Consider the following 22,297-nt stretch of genomic DNA (forward strand, 5'->3'; position numbering starts at 1 on the left):
ACAAGAATATTGACCTCTAATGTAAGAGGACCCCCCAAGTTTTAATACCTGTCAAAATGTAAAAACTCTAACTCACCATAAATATTTTTTAATAGTTACATGCAAAAAATATTATTAAAGTGAATATGAGTGTTTCTTTATTAAATTATTTATTATCTTTACCATGATAAACATTCACTTTTGCATGCTCAACTTCACTGGCCAACATAATATTTAAATGGTAACTTCTTCATATTTTTTTTTTAGAGATAAAGTAACCATCTTAACTTAGGGGGTTTTACCAGTTCTAACCCATGTCTGTAATTGTTTCCACCATTACTGCATCAAAATATAAAACAAAACACACCAAAATGTCAACCAACAACTGTTCAAAGATGTTTCCATAGATTTTCTCTATATCTGTATGACTATCAACACAAAATACTTGCTCTAATAATCAATTATAATGGTAACAGCACAGCTTTATCCATGGGGGAAAACACACAGCTGTTGGTAATACGAACCTGAAAAGTTTTAATTAAAGACTGAATCCAAATATGATGCCCATTTCCCCCATCACTCACAGTTTTCTGGGGAACACCCCCCCCCCCCCCCCCAACCCAAATTTTTTTCAATTTTCGATAACTTGAAGGGTTGAAAAGGATTATTTTACATTTCTTCTGAGGGGCTAGAGAGGTGAAAAGTTCTAAAACATGAACATTTATAGCAAAGAGGTTGATTTGGTGCTCGATTTGCCTCCTTAAATTGTAAAACAGTCATTAAAAATAATAAATTTTTCCTGTTTTTTGGCAATTTTTTCACTTGTAATAAATAAAAAATAAAAAGTAAAATAATAAACATGAAATAATTATTTGTTTATTAGAATATATATTTCTTATGATAAATGTAACAAGTAAAATAAAACATGTAAAAAATAATAACTATAGAAGATAAGTAGCTTCATTAAGCTCTTTCTTTCCTTTTGTACCCTGAGGTAGAAGTTTTAAGACATAAAAAAACAGTATTCTGCTAAAATGCTCGATTCCACTTTCCTGAAATTCTCTTTTCGAACTTAGTGATGTTTCAATGGAACTGTTCCCAGTGTTCATCGAAACTGCTCCAGGTGTGAGTGAAGGAAATGCACTTTAAGAGACTTGTTACATACACCTAGGGATGCAAACGATACATCGATGTTTTGAAAACATCGATGTATTGTTCATGAAACATCGATGTTAGCATCAATGTTTTGAAGAGCGATACATCGCTGATGCATCGACGAAAATGTCCAAAAACATTGACATCGTTCATCATTAAAATTGCCCTAGTTTTTTATAATATTTTGGCTATCATTTCATGAATATTTATTGAATATATATAAAAAACATTACGATACGACATTTAGTTTTTAAGATACAATTTTTTTAAATGTCTATACTTACTATAAAAACCTACATTTTTAAGTAGGTAGGTAACTATTTGGTTGATTTCAGTATAAATTTTTTCCAGTACTTTAAGATGTGTAAAGTCATTTGGAAAAAATGAATACCGTTAAAAAATTTGTTTACATTGGAATTTTCTTAAAAATTTTGAAAAATATAGAGAAAAAATAGCGAGACTTTATGGACAATTTCATAGCTTGTTGTATATACAAGCTATTGATTGGTACCGATACGGTCTCGCTAGCTCTATAGAGAAAATTAATGTTACATTTTAAACCTGCACTCACACTTCATGCTTTTTCCCTACTTTTTTTTTTTCAATTAAAAATAAATTTTGTAAAAAAATAGTTATTTTTTAAATGATTTTGGACTTCTTAAAATACTGGAAAAAAATGATAAGGATACCAACCAAACTGGTTTAGCATTTACCTACTTTTATTTATACTTAAAAATGTAAGTTTTATAAGTATCGAAAATTAAAAAAAAAGTTTCTTGAAAACTAAATGTCGTATCGCAATGGTTTTTGGATAAATAGATCTCTCATGATCTGTACTATTTACAATATATTCATGAGATGATAACTAAAAACATAATAAACAAGGGTAATTTTATTTTAAGTAAGCCTGTGTCTTAAGGCTGCAGTCTGCCCGGGCACACACACGGTACGCAGAGCTTCAGGAAAAACCAACGTGATTTGAAAACTTCTCAAGATACCCGAGTGGGGTCTGTTTACAAAAAGCATTTAAGTGTTCGCTGAATGCCGAAAGGTACTTTTGAATTCGGATTAAGTTTTTAAACTGTGTTCTTAGTAGAGTGAATATGGCTAAAAGGTGTGTTTTCGGAGTAATTTTTAGGCATAAAACAACCGATACAGAATCTTGAAACCACTTAAGGGCAGTGCAGTACACCTTTATCTTCATTTCTCGACCATATAATGTCACGGTCACTGATCAGTTCTCTCAGTTATCCTGTGACGACGAGAAGACCGCGCGCCAGTCCAGAGGAGACACTGCGCTAGAAGCACCAGCGAGCGTCGCGCTTATCATCCCGCCTCACTGACACACACAAACCCCGAACAGACGGCCAGCTTTACATACATTTAAATTACGGACATGCCGTTTTAATGTTTACCTTTACTTCTGCTAATGTTGTGAAGTTGTAGTCATTTAAATTTGTCCACAACTCTTTGAAGTTTACTGAGAGCTGGTCAAGTAGTTCATGCGGATTTTTAAGTTTTTGGTAGCATAATTTGCTTTTAATACATGTTTTTGTTCTGCACGAGACACGACTGTAAATAGGATGTGGATATTGTGGTCAGGAATCTGTAGTAGGTATGGTTTTTGGCTACATACTATAGTTTAAATCATTTTGGCATGTTTTTCCTGATATTTAAAAACATCGGTTAAAACATCGATGTATCGGTTGTCAGAACGATGTTTTTTGACATCGATGCTTTTTCGTTTGAACATCGATGTTCGTGATATTGATGTTTTTAAGAGCGATGTTGCATCCCTATATACACACCATGGTCTTGAACGCTGACAGCAATTCCTAAACTTGAGCAACATAATCACCATTTCTGTTGCTACCAAAAAAGTTCTCACATACGTTTTGGAATGCAAGCCAAGCTCAATTTTTTTATTTTTTATTCAGGTGTTCAATAAACGTCAAATCTTGAAAAAATTGACTAATCAGTTGTTTATTCTGGAGGCCCATGAAAACTCCTTCCTTGATTTCACCCTCACTGAGATGAGGAAATTTAGTTTTCAAAAACTGAAATGCATCACTTGTCTTGTCCATTGTTTTCACACATTGTTTGATCAATACAAGTTTGATGTGCAAAAGCGGCAAGTAAATATTTTCCTTTGGGACCAGAGGACCGTGAGCGAAATTATTCTGACTGCGAGAAGTCCCGGGAGTAAACGTTTCTTCCAAAGGCCAGTTCCATACAACTGGCTCGGCTGTCCATTCCCATAGGAAGCAGCAGTATTTTGTGAAGCCTTATTGCAGGCCCGTGAGAAGAGCAACAACTTTTAAGTCAGCGCAAAGTTTCCAATCACAATCATGATAACTGATTTTATCAAGGATTCGGCTGATGTTTTCATACATCTCCCTCATATCCACAGAGTATGCAACTGAGACTGATGGTAACTCATTCCTATTGGACAACAGGAAAACTTTAAAACTTTTCTTTGATGAGTCTATAAACAGTCTCCATTGGTCTGGGTCACATGGCATCCACAGTTTCATCATCAATTCATTTGTATTAGGGCAAAACACTAAGCCTTCATCTTCCGAAAAAAGTTAATTTCAGGGTTGACTGCATGGACCTGTAAGAAGAGATTTTTATGCTCTTTTCCAAGAGATTCCACTGCTGAAGTCAAGATTTACTTTTAGTTAACTACAAATCCTTGACGAGATTATTCAATTCCAATTGAGTAATGAGGTGAGGTTGTTGTTGAGGTGAATCAGCTGAATACACTTCATCATCGGTGGATGTATCATTTGATGGTCCAGGCTGTGGTTCAGAGTCTTTCAAATCCATTTCTGGCTCTACAGTATAGGTATTTGGGGGAACTGAGATTGGCAAAGATTCATTGTGAGGAACTGGTCTTGGGGCTGAAGGGATATTAAGATACTGAACTGTATTCTTACTTTTGCTAGAGAACCAGATGGTGGAAGTCATACAAAAGTAACAATCTGTGAGATGATGGTGAGGTTTGCGCCAAACCATGGGAACAATAAATAGACTTGAGTTACTGGTACCTTTGAGCCATTTTGACAAGCTACTGTAACAAGTATTGCAGCAAACTGTTCGAGCCCAATCCTTGCCCTTATCACCATCTTGGCAATCAAAGTTAAATTTATAAGCAATTTTAAGAAGCTGGGAAGTGGTTTTCGTTGCGTTTTTAAAGTCAATTCCCCACAAACATAGCAGAAGCAGTCAGGATAATTTTTACATTTGTATGGAATAACTAAACAGTAAATCAATGCTCCATATTTACCACACAACTCACTCTCACATACTGTAATTCAGTTTGAAAAGGCCAAAGTAAAAACATGTCTACTGTTTTACACAATAAAACCAACTTGGCAAAAAAATACCCGCCTAGAACACAGACAAGTTGACTCTACGATCGCTATAGATGTACTGAGGGAAGATAAGGATTACAGTGCAGATCTATAGTGACAAGAGCAATGCAAGTTTAAAATTTGTCAAAACATGAACATTTCTGTGCAAACCTGTGCACACGAGGTATTGACAGCACCGACATGGTACAGTGGATCTTTCAAACTGTTGCTATTATGGTTGCTATACATTTTTATTATTGTTGCTATATATCTTTATTATTTGGTGGTGTTTGGGAGAGGATAAGGGGGCTGAGCACTGGAATATGTAGAAAATAAGTGAAAAATTGTGGAAAAACTGGAAAAATGATAATTATAAAGATAGTTTTACAATTTATGGGGGCCGAATCTCCCCATATCTACCTTCTTGCTGCAAATGTTAATGTTTTAGAACGTTTCACCTCTCTAGCCCTTCAGAAGAAATGTAAAGGCTAAAATAATCCTTTTCATCACTCCAATTTATCAAAGTGATAAAAATAGGTGGGGGAGGCCTCCCTCAAAAATGCTAAGTGATGGGAGTAAATAGAGGTCATATTCAGAATCAGGTCATTTTACTACCCCAATTATATTGATTCAATAATTTTGCAATAGCGCAAACTCTGTAGTGGTTGTAGAATTTCAGTTAATTAAACATAATCCAGACAATCACAGTTGAATCTTAAATATTTTTTTTATTATTTACAATTAAAATATTATTCACCTCCATCTTCAAAAATATATAATTACCAGCCTTGGAAAGCACTTTAGATCATAAGTCATGCATGTATTTTCATTTTATTTTGTCGTGGTGAATCTGCAGCCTAAGTTTGTCAGTCGAGTTCAGATTCATCCTGTATATTATAATATTAGTATTTTTTATAATCTATGGGACTTATTTATATTTTGTATAGAAGCATACTGAGACGACAGAAGGTTAATTTCTTAATTCGCTGTCCGCATGCTCCGCATGGCGTCACGAGTCGCCTGCAGCGCTGTAGTCAGAGTGTGCGGAGGCACAAGGCAATGACAAGGAACTCGTGAGTGACCCAAGCTATGAGGAGGTAGTTGCCCATAGCATGCATGGCCACGGAGAAACGGGCAGCAGACTTTGAAGTTACGTTGCCGGGATGATGGCTGGTGTGTGTCTGGGAAGAATGACACAAGAACATCATGAACCTGAAGAGGAAACCGCTAGGAAGATGTGTTCTTGGATGCTAGTTGCCTCCTCTCCTTGTCCGCCCCTCCGCTACTACTCTAGTGCTATGATGTCTTCTTTTTTGTGTCTCTCTTGTCCTTGGCGCATGCACCCTGCGCCTGCTTTAGTCTTAAGTACGGGTGTTGGCGAGGCCTCCGCCTCTTTCATTGTCAGTCTCTGCAGTAATGTGTTTTAGTTAGGTTGAGGTCGTAGGTGCAGTAGTAACCTCTGGCGACAGGAACGTCAGGTTTTGCATGGCCACGTGTTGGTAAATTTTCATAAGTTGTCGTTTGTATGTTTTTGTGCAGGATGGCTTCACCAGAGTAAAGTAGTTTATACTTCAAGTGCTTTTTCAATTTTCTATTTGGTTTAGATCACCACTTTTAAAATCCAAACCATTATTCTGGACATGTCTTGTCATGTAATTCTTATGCACTGAATTCGGCAACAACCATGAGGCAATTCAAAGTGTGGGCGTGTCCTGGATGCCCATAATTTTTGGTATGTTTTATTTTATCTTTCATTTTCATAAACTTATAATAGCTTTGTAAAAATTTACTTTCTTGTTTGTCATATTTCTTACATGCTTCTTGTGCCTGGTAAAGGATTACTGTTATGTCCATTTGACATGCCTGTAAATTAAATTTAAATTTTCATTTGCGAAGCTACTGCGTGTCATAAATATTAGTGTCTTGCATGATTTAGATTCTTTCCCTGGAGGTAGGCTGGCTCATATATGCATTTGCATTTAAGCCTCTTTATAATTAACTTTGTAATTTATGTGCTGCGGTACAGTTATTGTTGATTGATACAATTTAAAATGCATGTTTTGCATTATAATTTGAAGGATTCTATAATATTGAATTTTGCCAGTAATAACTTACGTTTGTCTCTCACGCATTTCATGTATGCATTAGATCCCCAATTGTTAGTAATAAAATTTATGTATGTATTTCATAGTATAGTTGGTAATCAGAAGTATACATACATATATTTTATTTATTTGATTCTACACAATTAAAATTTAATATTGAGTTTTCATCTTAAGATTGTTTATGTAACATTTGTATTTACTTGGTGAATTTAATTCACGTAGTTCATTTTGATTAACGTAATGATTACAAGCATCCTTAGGGATTACGTCTTTGTAAGAATTATAAATAGTTTTAGTGTAGCTTCAAAGCACTTGTCACAGCGAATGCCAATTGTTTTTATCTTGAATGAATATCTAAAGAAAATGATTACATATCATTTACTGAATACTTTGAAATATAATGTGTCTTTATCTTTTTATTTATTTTATTTCTCTTACTCTCCCTACTCACCATTACAGCTATGTAAATTGAAGGTAACAGAACTTTACGTTATAGCATTTTCTCATCGATCGTAACAGTTTTTGTAGATTGTCGGGACTCGAGTAGTCCCGCAAAACTAAAATCCTACACATTGATGACAGCAGGGTATAGCCAAGCGAGTAGTAATTCTACAGTTCGTGCTATGCGCTCACCAACGAGTACAAGGGCGTATGGGGTCTCAAACAGCTGGTGTTCATGAACAGCTCCAGTCGAGCAGTTTGTCAACTGTAAGAGGTAGTTTGTACAATACCTCTATGGCACAAGTAAATTCAACATAACATACTCAACATACTAAATAAACTTGCACCACAATCAACAAGTGTGTTTCCTGCACAAGAACAGTGTGTGATATAAACCAAGCAAGATCCACTACTATTGAGTTAATCGGTAACTACATCATAATGCTTTGTGCATAGAAAAAAGCCAGTTAAAAGAAAGAAATTTCAATGTTATTTATTTCAGGTGTACCAAGTCATTTGTTTTAAAGGTATTTTAATTCTGCAAAAATATTAATAGTAAATATATTGTTTTTGTACAACATAATTTTCACCAAGGCATAAAACATTTGCAAGTCTTGAGGCTAACACCAACCAAAGGATCACATTCCTCAGTTGTTGAGGGCATAACTCGCCCTCTAACAAAAACTGATTGTTTTTTATTGGGGAGTGATCCCATCCAGCCAAAAATTAGAATATTTAAGTGAATGGAAGTGTTGTATGTATCTGGCAGGAGCAAGAAGCCCGGGTAACAGGCACACATCTTTGTAAATTTACTTTAAACAGCATTTACTCAACTTTACATCCCGTGCTGTCCACTCCTACTCCACCAACTGGTAAACAGAAAGGTCTTTTGTGCCATGGTTGGGAACTTTTTATTTTGTGATTCTTTTCACTAGGAGAAATGGATGATTATTTAAACAAAAAGTAGACATTGGAAAACAAAACAACACAAAATAAACTACCGGAGTTTAAAAATATCTACTTCAAATAAACTGCTGGTATTTGCTACCATTTTTGCCGCCTTACAACACTTTGAGTCAACCAACTAATTTTATGTGTAAATTCCTCTTTTATCAAACCTCAGACGGTTTACTTTTACGGTTACAACACTCATCCATCACATATAACAAGTACTTTCTTTTGTGTATGCTTTCTTTTTAGAGTCCATCAAAACTAAGATTTTATGTTGCTTGATATTGGTAATCAATAAAACACTAAGTATAAAAAGTGCACATCTGCTATTCCCAGCAACATAAACACACAGACTATTCCTCCATTGCTCTCATCTAGATGCCAGGAGCTGAAAGAGCGATCATTATTGCTGGTGTAAGTACTAAAAACTTTTGCACTGTTGCATTGTTCATATTTTTTTTGGTGGGAAACATGATTCTACCTACGGTATAACCAAATATGCAGTATACCAAATCATGTTAATTTGGGCGTCTAATTTGTATCATGGAATTTTATTTGCAGATTAGTTTTTGTATTCATCTGTATCCAAATAAAGTACACAAAATTATGGCTGCAAGAATTATTTAGAGAAAATATTTTAAATATACAGTACAACTATATTAAAACATTTTGAAAGGGACAAAGGAATTTCAACTCTATAACAAGATACACTACATAGCATTGAAAATAATGTGTGAGGAACAAATGAAGGTAATTTATTAAACAGGAAAATGTTTTGTACAGTAAAGTTATAACAGACTGTAAATGAACACAGATATTAAATATCCATATATTGACAGCCAAACTCTCTCATCTGCTACTCAAACTTACCTATTATGATAACTAACAGTAGTATATGCTTCTGTTGTGAATTCTGGACAAGATGATTTACCAAAAATTACAGGCAGAGCAGAGGTTTCATCTTCACCACACATGAGCTGAACTTTCACTGCTATGTTTCTTGCAGAGCCTAAAGATAAAAATAATGTGAAATTAAAACCACAGACATTACATGGTTAGTATAAACATTTTCATTCTATGATAAAATACAGTATGTCCATAAAAGAATGTCCCAGTTATAAATTTTAATAGTATCAATTGTAAGCATTGTAGAGTTTTGGTTCTAGGTCTCAATCAAAGAGTAACTTAAACAGTTTTAGATAAGTACATGCATTAGGGCTGATTTGTTTTCTCGCTTGCAGCGCCAGCTACGCAAAATGGTGAATACTGAGTGTAAAGCATTTTGTGTTCTGCAATTTTGCTATGAGCGAATCTGTAATCTCAGCCTTCCCCATTGGAAACTCTTTGTACAAGAGTGGTTAAATGTCGAAGTCCCTCACCATTGGATTGGTAGTAATGATTGAGATGGCAGAGATCTTTTTCGCTGGCCTCCACATTCACCTGAAATAACACATGCAATTTTTTCCTTTGGGGCTTTATAAAAGATTGTGTCCACGTTCCCCTGCTACCTAATGGTTTGCAGAGTTGAGACACAGAATTGAAGAGGCTATTGCTTACATTACTCTAGACATGTTAACCAAAGTGTGGTGTTAAACTCTTCTCTCTAAACTTGTGTAACGTAAATGTCTCATTGGAAAAACTTTGGGAGACTGGCGGATCTTTCAGTTTCAAATACATAAATAACAAATGCAATTTCATCTATATCAGTGCACCTATTTATTTTACTTTTATAGTTACTGGAAACTGAGCAAACAAAACCTTATAACAATAAACATGATAAAGAAGTTAGTTCCTTGACATACATAATTTGACTAATACATTATTCGTTAGCCATTACAATGGTGGCTAATACACAAATTGGGATTAATATTGATTTGTAGGGTTGTCCCTTTGTAAAAATATTACGAGATGACTTAAACTATAGTGAACAATAAGAATAAACAATTAAGAATAAGAATAAACAATTAAAAATAAGAATAAACAATCCCAGGATTCTAATGATTGGCACATTGTGTAATTAAAGTTCTCTAATTATCGCATTTTGGCATGCTGGAGGTCTAACGGAGAATTTGGAAATATGATGTTTGGAACTAGATGGCCGAAGATGATGTTTCACGCTGTAGTTGGACTACCAGGGCACCATAGCAGTCCTGGGTCCGAGGACGGGAAAAAAGTGTGCAGTCGCCATGCTTGCTCCGGCTCTTGAACCCTGTCTGTAAACAAGCCAAATCCGACATGATTAGACCTGGTTCACAGACAGTCATTAAAAGGGCAAAAATTCCCACAAAAACGGTGATGGTCGGGGAAGAGAAAGGTTGTTGAAACTCACCAAAAAAGGGTGTAGCTCGTAGCACTCAGAACGTGTGCCCGCTGGGAGGTGCGCGAAGACCGTCCCGAACAAGTGCGGTTGACACAGACGCACTCATCATTAATAGAAATTAGAATTTAGCAAAATATGACTATTTCTACATGGAACACAGACTGACTAATTAAGGTCTAAAAAAACTTAGGGAAAACATCCCTTTACGAGACGACTACATTCTCGTATAATGGCAGAAGTGAAGTCTTGTTGTGGGCTGGCCGAGGATGCAAAGTGGTCAGTCTGAAAGCACGGCGCAAAGTCTCTGCGTGGCGGGAGCGACTCTTAATTAAAACAGGCACTTGCTTTCGAAAGAAAAGGGGGGGACGGGACGGGATTTCGGGACTTCGGAACTTCGTACTTCCGAATATTTCCGAGTGGGTGGCAAAGAAACACCTGCCTTGATTTCTCGATGTTGTCATTAGCTGCCCAAGCGGAGCGCAATCTCTTGGGTGGTGGCCGTAATAGAAAACAAATCGACTTGTGCATATCTCACATGAGGCTATTTCGAGAGCATGAGGCTTATGGATGAGACTAGTGGGGTGCTCTAGTGGCTTGTAGAAGAATTACAGGGCACTGCTTGTGGCGTGAGTTACCAGGGGGCAGGCTAAGTTTGCCTGAGACTCACAGCAGTTGCTACCTCCATCGCTAGAGGTCAGAGGCAGTACTTTTAAAGACCTATGGCTAGCCTTGACTTAGGCCGGGGTTAGTGGCCGGTCAATGCTCTGGACAGTGTTCCCAGATAAGGCTGCAGGGGTGGGGGAGGTGAAAATTGCAAAGACAGTGGGAAACTAGCTCTACAGAGCCCGGAGACGTGACGGGACGTTGAGGAAACTGACTCATGATCATGCATTGTAGTGCTCGCGTCAGGAGGGCTCTTAGAACCGAGCTGCTCTGATAGCTCGCAGGGCATAGCAGTTTTTTCCACGGCTACAGGGAGAATTACAGGCGGCGGGCATGCATCAAAGCGGGGATAAGACGAGTCTGCATGCTGGCTCGCAAAGACTCGGCAAAAATCAGATCTGGTGCTGGGAATGGATTGGGGAGACTAGCCTGACAAAGATTAAGTGGGAGTGTGCAGACAGCGGAATAGGTTTAATTCAAATTCAAAATTGTGCCAAAAAATGCTAATTGGCAGCACAGTGGGCACAATTGGACTAAGGCTGGATGTGTGTCTTATAACTAAAAGTGCACATATTGGACATTTGTAAGAAAAAATAGGTTAGTTTTCTTTCAATTTGATGTATGATGTGTTGTAAATATTCTAAATTAAACTCTTATACCATTGAAACTGAGACATTCTTTTATGGATTACCTGTATGTAAAATCCAGCTGAGCAAAGGTCAAGTAGATATTTTGCATGCTATAGTAAAACACTGTATCCTGCCAAAGTTGCTCCTTGGAAATAAAACTTAACTTGCAAGTAAAAACTGTGCGGGGCCAGACAGACAATTAAAATAGAAAAAAAAAAATCTGTAAAAAATGAAAAAATAAGAGATTGAGGCATACTATATGATTTTTGACAAGAAAATTAATAAAATGTTTTGTAGATTTCATAACATTTGTTAAAAGTTATTACAATTACTTTAGCTCTGCATTCATATGTTTGGTTACCGTTATCCTGCCCCGATCATATGACAATAACTGCATCACTAGACTGCCATTTCACCTATATTGCACTGCAATTGCGGTCATGATATTTAACATCAAGCAATGCAGCGAAACAACAAATATTAATAAATACAAAATACAGAATCAATTACGATAGTTGGGAGATTTCACACCTAAACTTAATCATAAAAAGATTCTTGCACAGAAAACTAGACAAATGATATTAAAAAAAACCTTATAATTTTTAACTAATAAATTTTAGCTAGTTTGTCAACTATGAAATGGAAAAATACAAGACTCTGCCATTCCACATTCTTTTCGACTAGGAATTAGATACAAATATTTTCACACTAGGTAAAATTCCTAATAAACACTAGTCATTAACAATTTTTTCTCACCATGGTAGATTTGATTGTCACGGCTGATCATAGATTGCAGCAGTCACTCAGACAATAGACAACTTGAAGAATATTACCTTCTTTGCTAATATACATAAATACAGATAAGCATCAGATGAACACCAAAACTTAACAGAATGTGTAACATGAATCCAAAGTTTTTACCTATCACAGCATGGCGGCCACACACCCAAGTGTTTTTTTTTTATTTTACAGCATGCCAGAAGTATGTTAAATTAAATATAATAGAACCCCTTAATAACACCAGCTCCATTTGCAATTTTATACTTCTTCATAATTTGTCATACTTTTGGTGGTCTTAAATTCCTGAACTTAAACTTTCTTGTGGTTTGGATTTGTATTTTTCACTATCCCTTGAAAAGTGAAAAAAAAATAGTTTGTGTTAACTATAAATGTAATAAAATATCACATAAGAAATGTAAATGGTTTTTCTGAGGTCACGGAAATTTTGCACGAGTGCAAGTGTTGACATTTACTATATTGTTAAGTGACATAAAAAAATAGTATGAGGTCAATCAGGTTGTGAAACCTCACTGTATTGCTGCCACATTTATCCGAAACACTGACATCTTACTGGTACAAGCAAGTAGAGAAACAGTTGAAAACTATTCATAGATTAGAGAATTTGTTCAAATATATCATATGGTCAGATAACCAAGATTTTAAATGTACATTGTGACCCCAACCGTGTTGTTAAAACAAAGACTTTAAAATTACATCATCAAATTGGCCTTTAAAATATCAGAGAAAGGACAATACGTACATTATAATATTATTGTATTGCACTAACAACTTCAACATACGGGAAAACAGAATAAGGGAGTTCATAATAACACAGATAATAAGTACCTTTTTAATTTTTCACAGGCAATACGGTACGTACCTGCTCTACTTGAAAAATTGAGTTCTTTAGGGTAAATATAGAGTAGATTTCTGTATGTGTAGTGTGGCAGAAAAACTTCTCGAAGAGGAAACTCCAGAATTTCCTTGGTGGGCCGTCCTTTATCATCTGTGAAATATAAAACATACAAGTGACTTTTATAGTTTGAAAAATTACTTTCTCTAATATACAGTTTATTTATTTATTTTGGCTATACGTCTCATCAAGAGAGAGGTCCTTAGAAAGACTCTACGACAGAGCATTTGTGTAGAATATTTTCTGGGAAACCGCAGAAAAACAAAATCAGTATGAATGAAACCAAGTCCTCCAGAATGTGGCTCCATTCCCTGTGAAATAAAGCTAAACCATTTACTTGCTGAATACGGAGTGTTTCTGAACCACTGCAATCACCTTCTAATATATTCTTACAAACCTTATCACAGTGCTAGGCATCAGAATAAAAACAGTACCTCATGCCTAGAAGGTAGGCAGGGCATGAAGCATGCTTGAGCAACATGCTGCCTTTGACTCAGGTCAACACACTTTAAGCCAGCCAATTAATTCCTGCGGAGCACCATCAAGGGTACATAGTTACATAATGTACGTGAATAAATGAAACATCACGAGGATTCAGAAGACAAGCAAACAAAATTGGAAATATGTACATGTAGCATTTTAGAAAATGTCTACCTGAAGTTGCATCAACATTGCAAATTTTGCAACTGTACTAGGGACGACCAATTTCAACACTTGACAGCGGCCATTAAGTTCCTAGCTGTCGGATGTGTTTCATGTGTGTTCCGCAATTCATATGTTACTCTATTGTGATCGTGTAGTGTAAATTATTTATTTGTTACATAATCAGCCTGATTTTCAGAAGTTTTTGGCACCCCTTAATGATGCTTTTAGTTTTGAGCTTGAGCTAGTGAGGGACATGCACCCAATCATGGCCAATGTCGAAAAAAGGTCTTAAAAAACCGATGAAAACCACTCCTTATGTGAAGTTTCTAAACCTGAATTCTCAAGCATGGAAGAATTAATCAGCATTGTGAAATGACTTTGTGAAAAAGTCGATGATTTAAAGAATGAAAATACAGTTCTAAAAACTTTGCTCATGGACTCTAGAGCAGAAACCTATGTAATTAAAATAAGAAATATCCCAGTCAAAGCAAAACCTCAAAATCAAGTAAAACTACGAAAAATCTTTCAGTCAAGCAGTGAAAAATTCTTCCAACACTAAGTTATCAAGCCACACTGAAGCGCCAGTCACGTCCGGCCACAGCAACATGACTTGTGACCTGCTTCCGACACAGCAAGAATCACACGTCGTCAGGAATTCCAACAACACCAACTATCAAACTAATGACCAAGAAGGCTTTACCATTGTGCAATATGTGCACAAGTCCCACACCAACAGCAATGCTGACACCAAACATGACCAAGTTCAGAAAAAAAAAACCAATGAAAGTTGGTATTATTAACACATCCTCTCTTGAAACCATATCTAAACCTACCAGTCTAAAGCTTTGTTTGTCACACGCTTTGAACCCTCCATGCTGGAACAGGAAATCATCGATTATCTTTCCAATAAACTAAACTTACCACAAGTCAAAGTGACAAACATGAGAACAAAACATAATACCTATGTTTACTTCCAAGTCTCGGTTCCTGAAGGTGACTTCAGCCGTATTAACAACATGTTATCAAGCCTAGCGGCTGTCTTATTACCCCTACTATGGGAAGCTTCATCCTGAGAAAATTGCAAACAACGAATCCACCCTTGCGGATACGGCAATTGACAATAACATTTAAACTTGTACCTCCATGGACAGTGCGTCTTTTTCTAATCAGATGCCAAGAGGATATAACGGTTCGTTATATACAAAATAAACAGTTCAACGCAGATTGTAAATTTTGATGTTTTTATTTTATTTTAATAGAATGTTTCACAGACGATTCCAAACACTTTCAAAAGAGGTTACTCATTCATTCCACATACATATGCCCGTCGAACAGATGCTCGTAGTTCGCGTGATGAGAAATTACCGGAAAATAATCGCGTAGATTGAGTCCTTCAGTAATGTTTTACTGCAAGTACAAGAAAATGGGACGACCTCGAAGAGGACCGCACCCAGCGAAAACGAATTCCGCCCCGAGCCAACACGCCTACGAAAGTGGCCGCAATTTCTAATTAAGTTATATCCAAAATGAAAAACAAGAAAATTAGTTGATTTAAATATAGGCCTGGCTCCGACCACCAACGTGAAATGATCTCTTCGTAAATTACATGATAATTTAGCGAGAAGCCATCGAACGCGACCTACTCGTCCAGCGTTCGACAGACGACTGGTGATCTCATGAACTCGTCTCCTCCACGCAGGGAGTAGACGTCACATGACCTCACCGACCAATCACACGCACGCTTCATTCACTCTACAGATATCAGCCAATCACAGAACAAGTTACAACACATGAAAAAATCTTTTACACACAGAACTCTGGGCTTCCCCTGATCTTTCTCTTTTCAATTTCACATCGAAATCGGGGACTTCCATTCTCTTTCTCTCTCCCACACCGTGAGAGAGCAGTTATCACTCAGTTCCCATGCAGGGGGGAAATTACCGTCTTTATCTCGGTTGGCGGGGAAGCACTGTTCCTTTCTCACTCACACTTACATGTCTCTTATGCCTCTCTCTTTCTACACATCAGACACAGTCCCGTGTTCTAGAATTATTCCACACGTTAATGAAAATTAAGAACAATAATTATAATACGAATTACTTTACAAAATTAAACTTATTGAGAAAAACATGAATAAGTAGGCCTAACCACGTAAAAATCTAGAACAGCGACTTCTTTGTGAATAATTACATAAAAAATAATAATGATTAAAAACGTCTGTTAAAATACAAAATACCTTCTTAAAAACATAGCAAGTGAAAAATATCAACCCTAAAATATATAACAAACGGTAAAATATCATTAGAAAGACTTTTTAAAGAAATATTTACATTCATGAGAATAGTTTAAAAGAAAAATTATTTAATTAGGAGGGCAGGGTTCTGCAACATTACATTACCCCCCCAACTTTTCAATTAAATTAACACTACATTTAATTTAAAAGTTACAAAAGTGAAAAACTAACTTGTACAAAATAAATACAAAAACATCCTGAGAAATAAATGCATCCAGTAATTACTACCCTTGTTTATATAGAAATTCAAAAAACTGTTACTTATAACATCAATTCTTTGTTAAAAAGCAAAAATTCAAAAACATATCTCTTACTACAAAGTGTCAACAACTCTCAACAAATGGTTATCTCTCTCTCATCAGTGCAAAATACAAATCACTTTGAAACTGGTCTCTCTATAAGCTTCAAGCAGACACCCCCTGGTCAACGAAGAATCTTCAATAACAACAAAAAACTCTGAACAACTTACTTTTACAACCGTGGAACCTCAACACCAGCTGTAATATCCCCCATAACTACCTCAACGACGACAAATACAAAAACTTCAACATCTTCAAAAACTTACAACTCGGCAGAAACCTCGACGACGACAACAAATCTTCAACTCCAGGAATTACGTCTCCATGACCACCTTGACGACGATAAAACTTCTCAACGACGATAAAAACTTCTAACCTCAATGACGACGACAAATAACCTCAAAACAAATTATCTCCTTTAAAATCCCTTAAAATACCGCTGTTACTCTGATTCTCTGCTGCTTCTGACAAACTCCTCAAATCCCATGAAATAACCACTTTAACTCACAAATCCACCAATATCTCCACTCCTCATATCTGCACCAACAAAACATTGACAACACTATCACTTCAAAACTGTTGACACCAAATTTTCCTAAATTCCATCAAAAAAAAACAACTTCTAACATTTTAAGAATCTCACCAATACCTCTATCATAACTTCAACCACTGGACAACACTTATTTCAAAATTAGAACTAGTCTGCTCAACATTGATAACCCAAGAAATACTAACTTCTGAACAGATGCATCAACTTCCTAATACACTGAAACTCACATAGTAAACTTTCCACCACAAAGACAACTCTAAAAAACATTAAATTAGTTATTTGAAACTTCAAAAACTTTTATACAACACACTACCTCTTCACTTATATTCAATATTTTCTTATTAAAATGTTACATAACCTTATAATATTTACACCAAAATACACACAAACTTAATTCTTTATCAACACTGCATTTCCTTTTGTTGACATTATTCACTTATATATTTTTAGTATCATTAACCATAGTATAAAAAATACACAAAAACATCATTATCACACATAAAAAATTATCCACATTTCCTTCAACTTCCTCCTCCATCATTCCTAGCTCCTGAGCTAACCGAAAGGTAAGGGGCGCTCAATTACAACCCTTTTAGCTGCTAGTCAGCTCGGCTAACCTATTACCAAATTTAAAACAAAAAAATATACAAAGCTATACACAAATATACACTGCACTTGTCATTACACATCAAATTTTAAGCTTTAGATATCTCACTTAAATTTCCACAAACAACAAGTTGACAATTCTACAGTCATGGCATGACAAATACTTCATCAAGATACAATCGTATGTTTCTATTCTTCAAAAACAAATTACATGAACTAATGCCCTTCCTTAGGTTTCAAACCATATCTCCCCTTTCAGCAACAATCGCACATAAAATTAACCTTGATGAGGGGTGGGAGCGATCAAGGAGAAGGGACACACCCTTGCAAAAAAAAAACATCGGACTCCATGCCGGCAAACATATTTAAAATTAACCTCCTGACCCCCCAGCTGCCTCACACACAAAACAAAACATCTGCTGCTTATTTAGGGCAATACAAAAAATTCACCTAAACTCTGGCCATCATGAACACACAACTGCTTCTGCAGCTTCAAAACTCGACGACTGTTATTCATTAACGTTTAGCATAACACTTCATACCTTTAATATAGGATGTTGTCACCCTGTCATCAATCCAAAACAAACATTTAGTATTACCAATATGTGTAGTATTTTCATTTAAAATATTTAACCATTTCAAACATATATCATTTTCCAAAAAAAAATAACTCCTAATAAATTTCAGTTAACATCTTCCCATGACACAACATTTAACAAACCAAACATTCATTACCCAAGTGCAATGAAATTCTCACAATGTAAAGCATTTTAGTAACTGTGTACTCAGAATTTATATATATATATATTATCATAGTTATTTTCTAAAACAGAAAAACATTCACATTAAAAATAGTTATTTATCTTAAAAATTTGTGTGTATAACCTTCCTTCTCTTTAAAAAACCTTATTCATCTCAAAAACTTGTAGTCATAAATCTTACATATACATTCCTATATTATACTATAACTATTCTTCAAAAAATACAAAAACTCTACAAAATACCAATCATTATTAAAAGTATACAATTCAAAAAATAAAAAATCTGAAAAACATTTACAAAAATTGGCAAAAAAAATGCATAAAATTTAAAAAACATCAAACACCACAAAACTGGTTTTGACTCTACCCTTCCATCTTGGCAGTGGGCCAAACAAGTCAACACACACTGTTTCCAGAGGTTGCATCACCCCTGTCCATTTACTATTACTTTCTTTTGCCTTTGAACAGAACAAAAAACTGTTTACTATCTCGGCGATAGTTCTGGACACATGCTTCCACACAAAAAACCTCTGATCATGTTGCACATTTTTTCTCACATAGATCAGTGCGAAAGTTTTGGTTTGTAACCTATTCGGTACACACAACCCACATCTTGGTACATTACCGCTTACACTTGGAAAAATTCTCCCTTTTAACATTTCTCTGCAATCTGCAAAACTCAATTCACTGAATACTTCCTCATCAAATTCATCCTTAAGTGTATTTGAGAATGCTTTCATCTCATTCTCCACTCTTTCCATCTGTTTACACAAGAACCTGTTCACATGTCCATTAACTCTACATTTACTAATTTTTTCAACCACATTGTCCAAACATTCACTGTTTACCTCATCTAGGAATTTTTCACATTCATTCTCAATGTTTACCTGCTCATGTACATCATGCACAATAAATTCAACATTTTCTTTTGACACTATTATTTCCATTTCACATGTTTCTACATTTGCTTTATTTGCACACTCATCTACTTTGTTTGTACACGTGGCTACCTGTTCATTAAATTTAATTTTAAAGTCATCAAGTTTGTTCTCCACCCTGCCAAATTCCTGACGCAACTGTGTGCCTATTTCGCTCCTTAACTTAGCAATCTCTTGTGAATTTCCCTCAATTTTGTGAATTGCCTGATCTATTTTGTTGTTGATTTCATTCTGTCCCTGAGCCATTTCCTGTATTATTTCCTCTGTCATGACCCTATATCCCTGTTCAATTATCTTAGTAAGATCCTGTTTTAATTCCTGATTGTATTGTTCAATTTTCTGGTTCATTGACAATAGTAATTGTATGATTTGGTCTGACCCCCCCATAACCTTAACTGGGCTACTAATCGTCATAATGAATTATGCAAATTACAAAAATTTTACCACAAATCTTTTTCGAATGCTCACAACAAAAGAAAAACAATGCAAACAATTAATTTAATTCCACTTTTCGACTTGCTATTTTCGGCGACTCATCCCGCGATGTCCCGCGAAGTGACGATCTCGATGTCTGGTCGAGGTCCTGAAGTCCCTCGTTGAGACAGGCCTGAAGTCCCATGGTGCCTTGGGTCGCTCTGTCCCTCGATGTACTGCTTTTCGCCGTTTCTCTGGAACACTTCATTCGCTGAAGCGGCCCGTTGTCTCTCGCCACGGAGAAAAACTGCATTCACCGCTCAGCTGTGCCGAAAGTTCTGGGAGATCATCTTTGTTTACCGCCGAAAATGTCCGTCTTGCTCTCAGGGTCGTGTCCAAATTCAAGCCCCACGTTGGGCGCCAAATATAACGGTTCGTTATATACAAAATAAACAGTTCAACGCAGATTGTAAATTTTGATGTTTTTATTTTATTTTAATAGAATGTTTCACAGACGATTCCAAACACTTTCAAAAGAGGTTACTCATTCATTCCACATACATATGCCCGTCGAACAGATGCTCGTAGTTCGCGTGATGAGAAATTACCGGAAAATAATCGCGTAGATTGAGTCCTTCAGTAATGTTTTACTGCAAGTACAAGAAAATGGAACGACCTCGAAGAGGACCGCACCCAGCGAAAACGAATTCCGCCCCGAGCCAACACGCCTACGAAAGTGGCCGCAATTTCTAATTAAGTTATATCCAAAACGAAAAAAAAGAAAATTAGTTGATTTAAATATAGGCCTGGCTCCGACCACCAACGTGAAATGATCTCTTCGTAAATTACATGATAATTTAGCGAGAAGCCATCGAACGCGACCTACTCGTCCAGCGTTCGACAGACGACTGGTGATCTCATGAACTCGTCTCCTCCACGCAGGGAGTAGACGTCACATGACCTCACCGACCAATCACACGCACGCTTCATTCACTCTACAGATATCAGCCAATCACAGAACAAGTTACAACACATGAAAAAATCTTTTACACACAGAACTCTGGGCTTCCCCTGATCTTTCTCTTTTCAATTTCACATCGAAATCGGGGACTCCCATTCTCGTTCTCTCTCCCACACCGTGAGAGAGCAGTTATCACTCAGTTCCCATGCAGGGGGGAAATTACCGTCTTTATCTCGGTTGGCGGGGAAGCACTGTTCCTTTCTCACTCACACTTACATGTCTCTTATGCCTCTCTCTTTCTACACATCAGACACAGTCCCGTGTTCTATAATTATTCCACACGTTAATGAAAATTAAGAACAATAATTATAATACGAATTACTTTACAAAATTAAACTTATTGAGAAAAACATGAATAAGTAGGCCTAACCACGTAAAAATCTAGAACAGCGACTTCTTTGTGAATAATTACATAAAAAATAATAATGATTAAAAACGTCTGTTAAAATACAAAATACCTTCTTAAAAACATAGCAAGTGAAAAATATCAACCCTAAAATATATAACAAACGGTAAAATATCATTAGAAAGACTTTTTAAAGAAATATTTACATTCATGAGAATAGTTTAAAAGAAAAATTATTTAATTAGGAGGGCAGGGTTCTGCAACATTACAAGGAGCATTGTTACTATAATCCAGTGCAATCTAGCGTTTAAGATTTGATAATCTCATGAACTGTCATGAACTAAATCAAATGAAAATTTTATGAATTTCATTTGTCTTACAGAAACATGGTTAAATGAATACAGTATAAAACTCTCATTATTTCACCAATCAGAATAAAATATTTAGAAATTTTTTCAGCTAACCCTATTCATCATATATTCGACTCCTCTGAAGTTGAAGCAGTGTGGATAAGAATTAAAAACTCATCTTCCAAGTTTTTAATTCTTGGAAATATTTACTTGCCATCTGATACTACTTGCCAATGCTTACTATGAATACTTTAAGGCCTTGCAAGATAAACTTTCTACCTATTCTGACAACTTACTGATATTTGGAGACTTTAATGTTACTGGTGTGGACTGGGCGAACAACTCAGCTGATAACATTGTTCAACCTCACATTAAAATCAAGACTCAGCATTTACTTAATTTTACAACTAGCCTATGGCTAATATAGTTTAATAATAACCAACCATCCAAGAATCTTCTTGATCTCTGCTTCTCTAATATTATTCCACGTTCTGTAACTTTTGCGAACGATGTGTTGATCAAAGAAAACTTGTACCATCCTGCTTTAAACATTATTATTTCAATTAACGGTTTCTCGCACAAGAATAATTCATTTACTGAGTTTTGCAATTACAAAAAGGGAATTATCTCAATCTCTACAATTCAATTAAAAATCACGATTGGACTGACTTTTATAACTCTTCTGATGTAAATTATATTGCCGAGCAACTACATAATTTGAAAAAATTAACATCTATATACCAACTTCAAGGAAAAAGCCCGCTAAATATCCGATATGATTT

General features: G+C 35.8%; 1 protein-coding gene across 1 annotated transcript in view; it reads right to left on the reverse strand.

The window, feature by feature from the left end:
* Positions 1 to 22,297, reverse strand: part of LOC134529460 (dedicator of cytokinesis protein 7) — a 262,141-nt gene that overhangs the window by 152,451 nt on the left and 87,393 nt on the right. Inside the window, exons 11-12 of the mRNA XM_063363592.1 lie at positions 13,260 to 13,385; positions 8,858 to 8,996 (exon numbers count right to left, since the gene is read on the reverse strand). Coding sequence (XP_063219662.1) covers positions 8,858 to 8,996; positions 13,260 to 13,385 — 265 coding nt within the window. The remainder of the gene's footprint in view (positions 1 to 8,857; positions 8,997 to 13,259; positions 13,386 to 22,297) is intronic.

This window comes from Bacillus rossius, chromosome 2 (assembly GCF_032445375.1).
Source record: "Bacillus rossius redtenbacheri isolate Brsri chromosome 2, Brsri_v3, whole genome shotgun sequence".
Lineage (NCBI taxonomy): Eukaryota > Metazoa > Arthropoda > Insecta > Phasmatodea > Bacillidae > Bacillus > Bacillus rossius.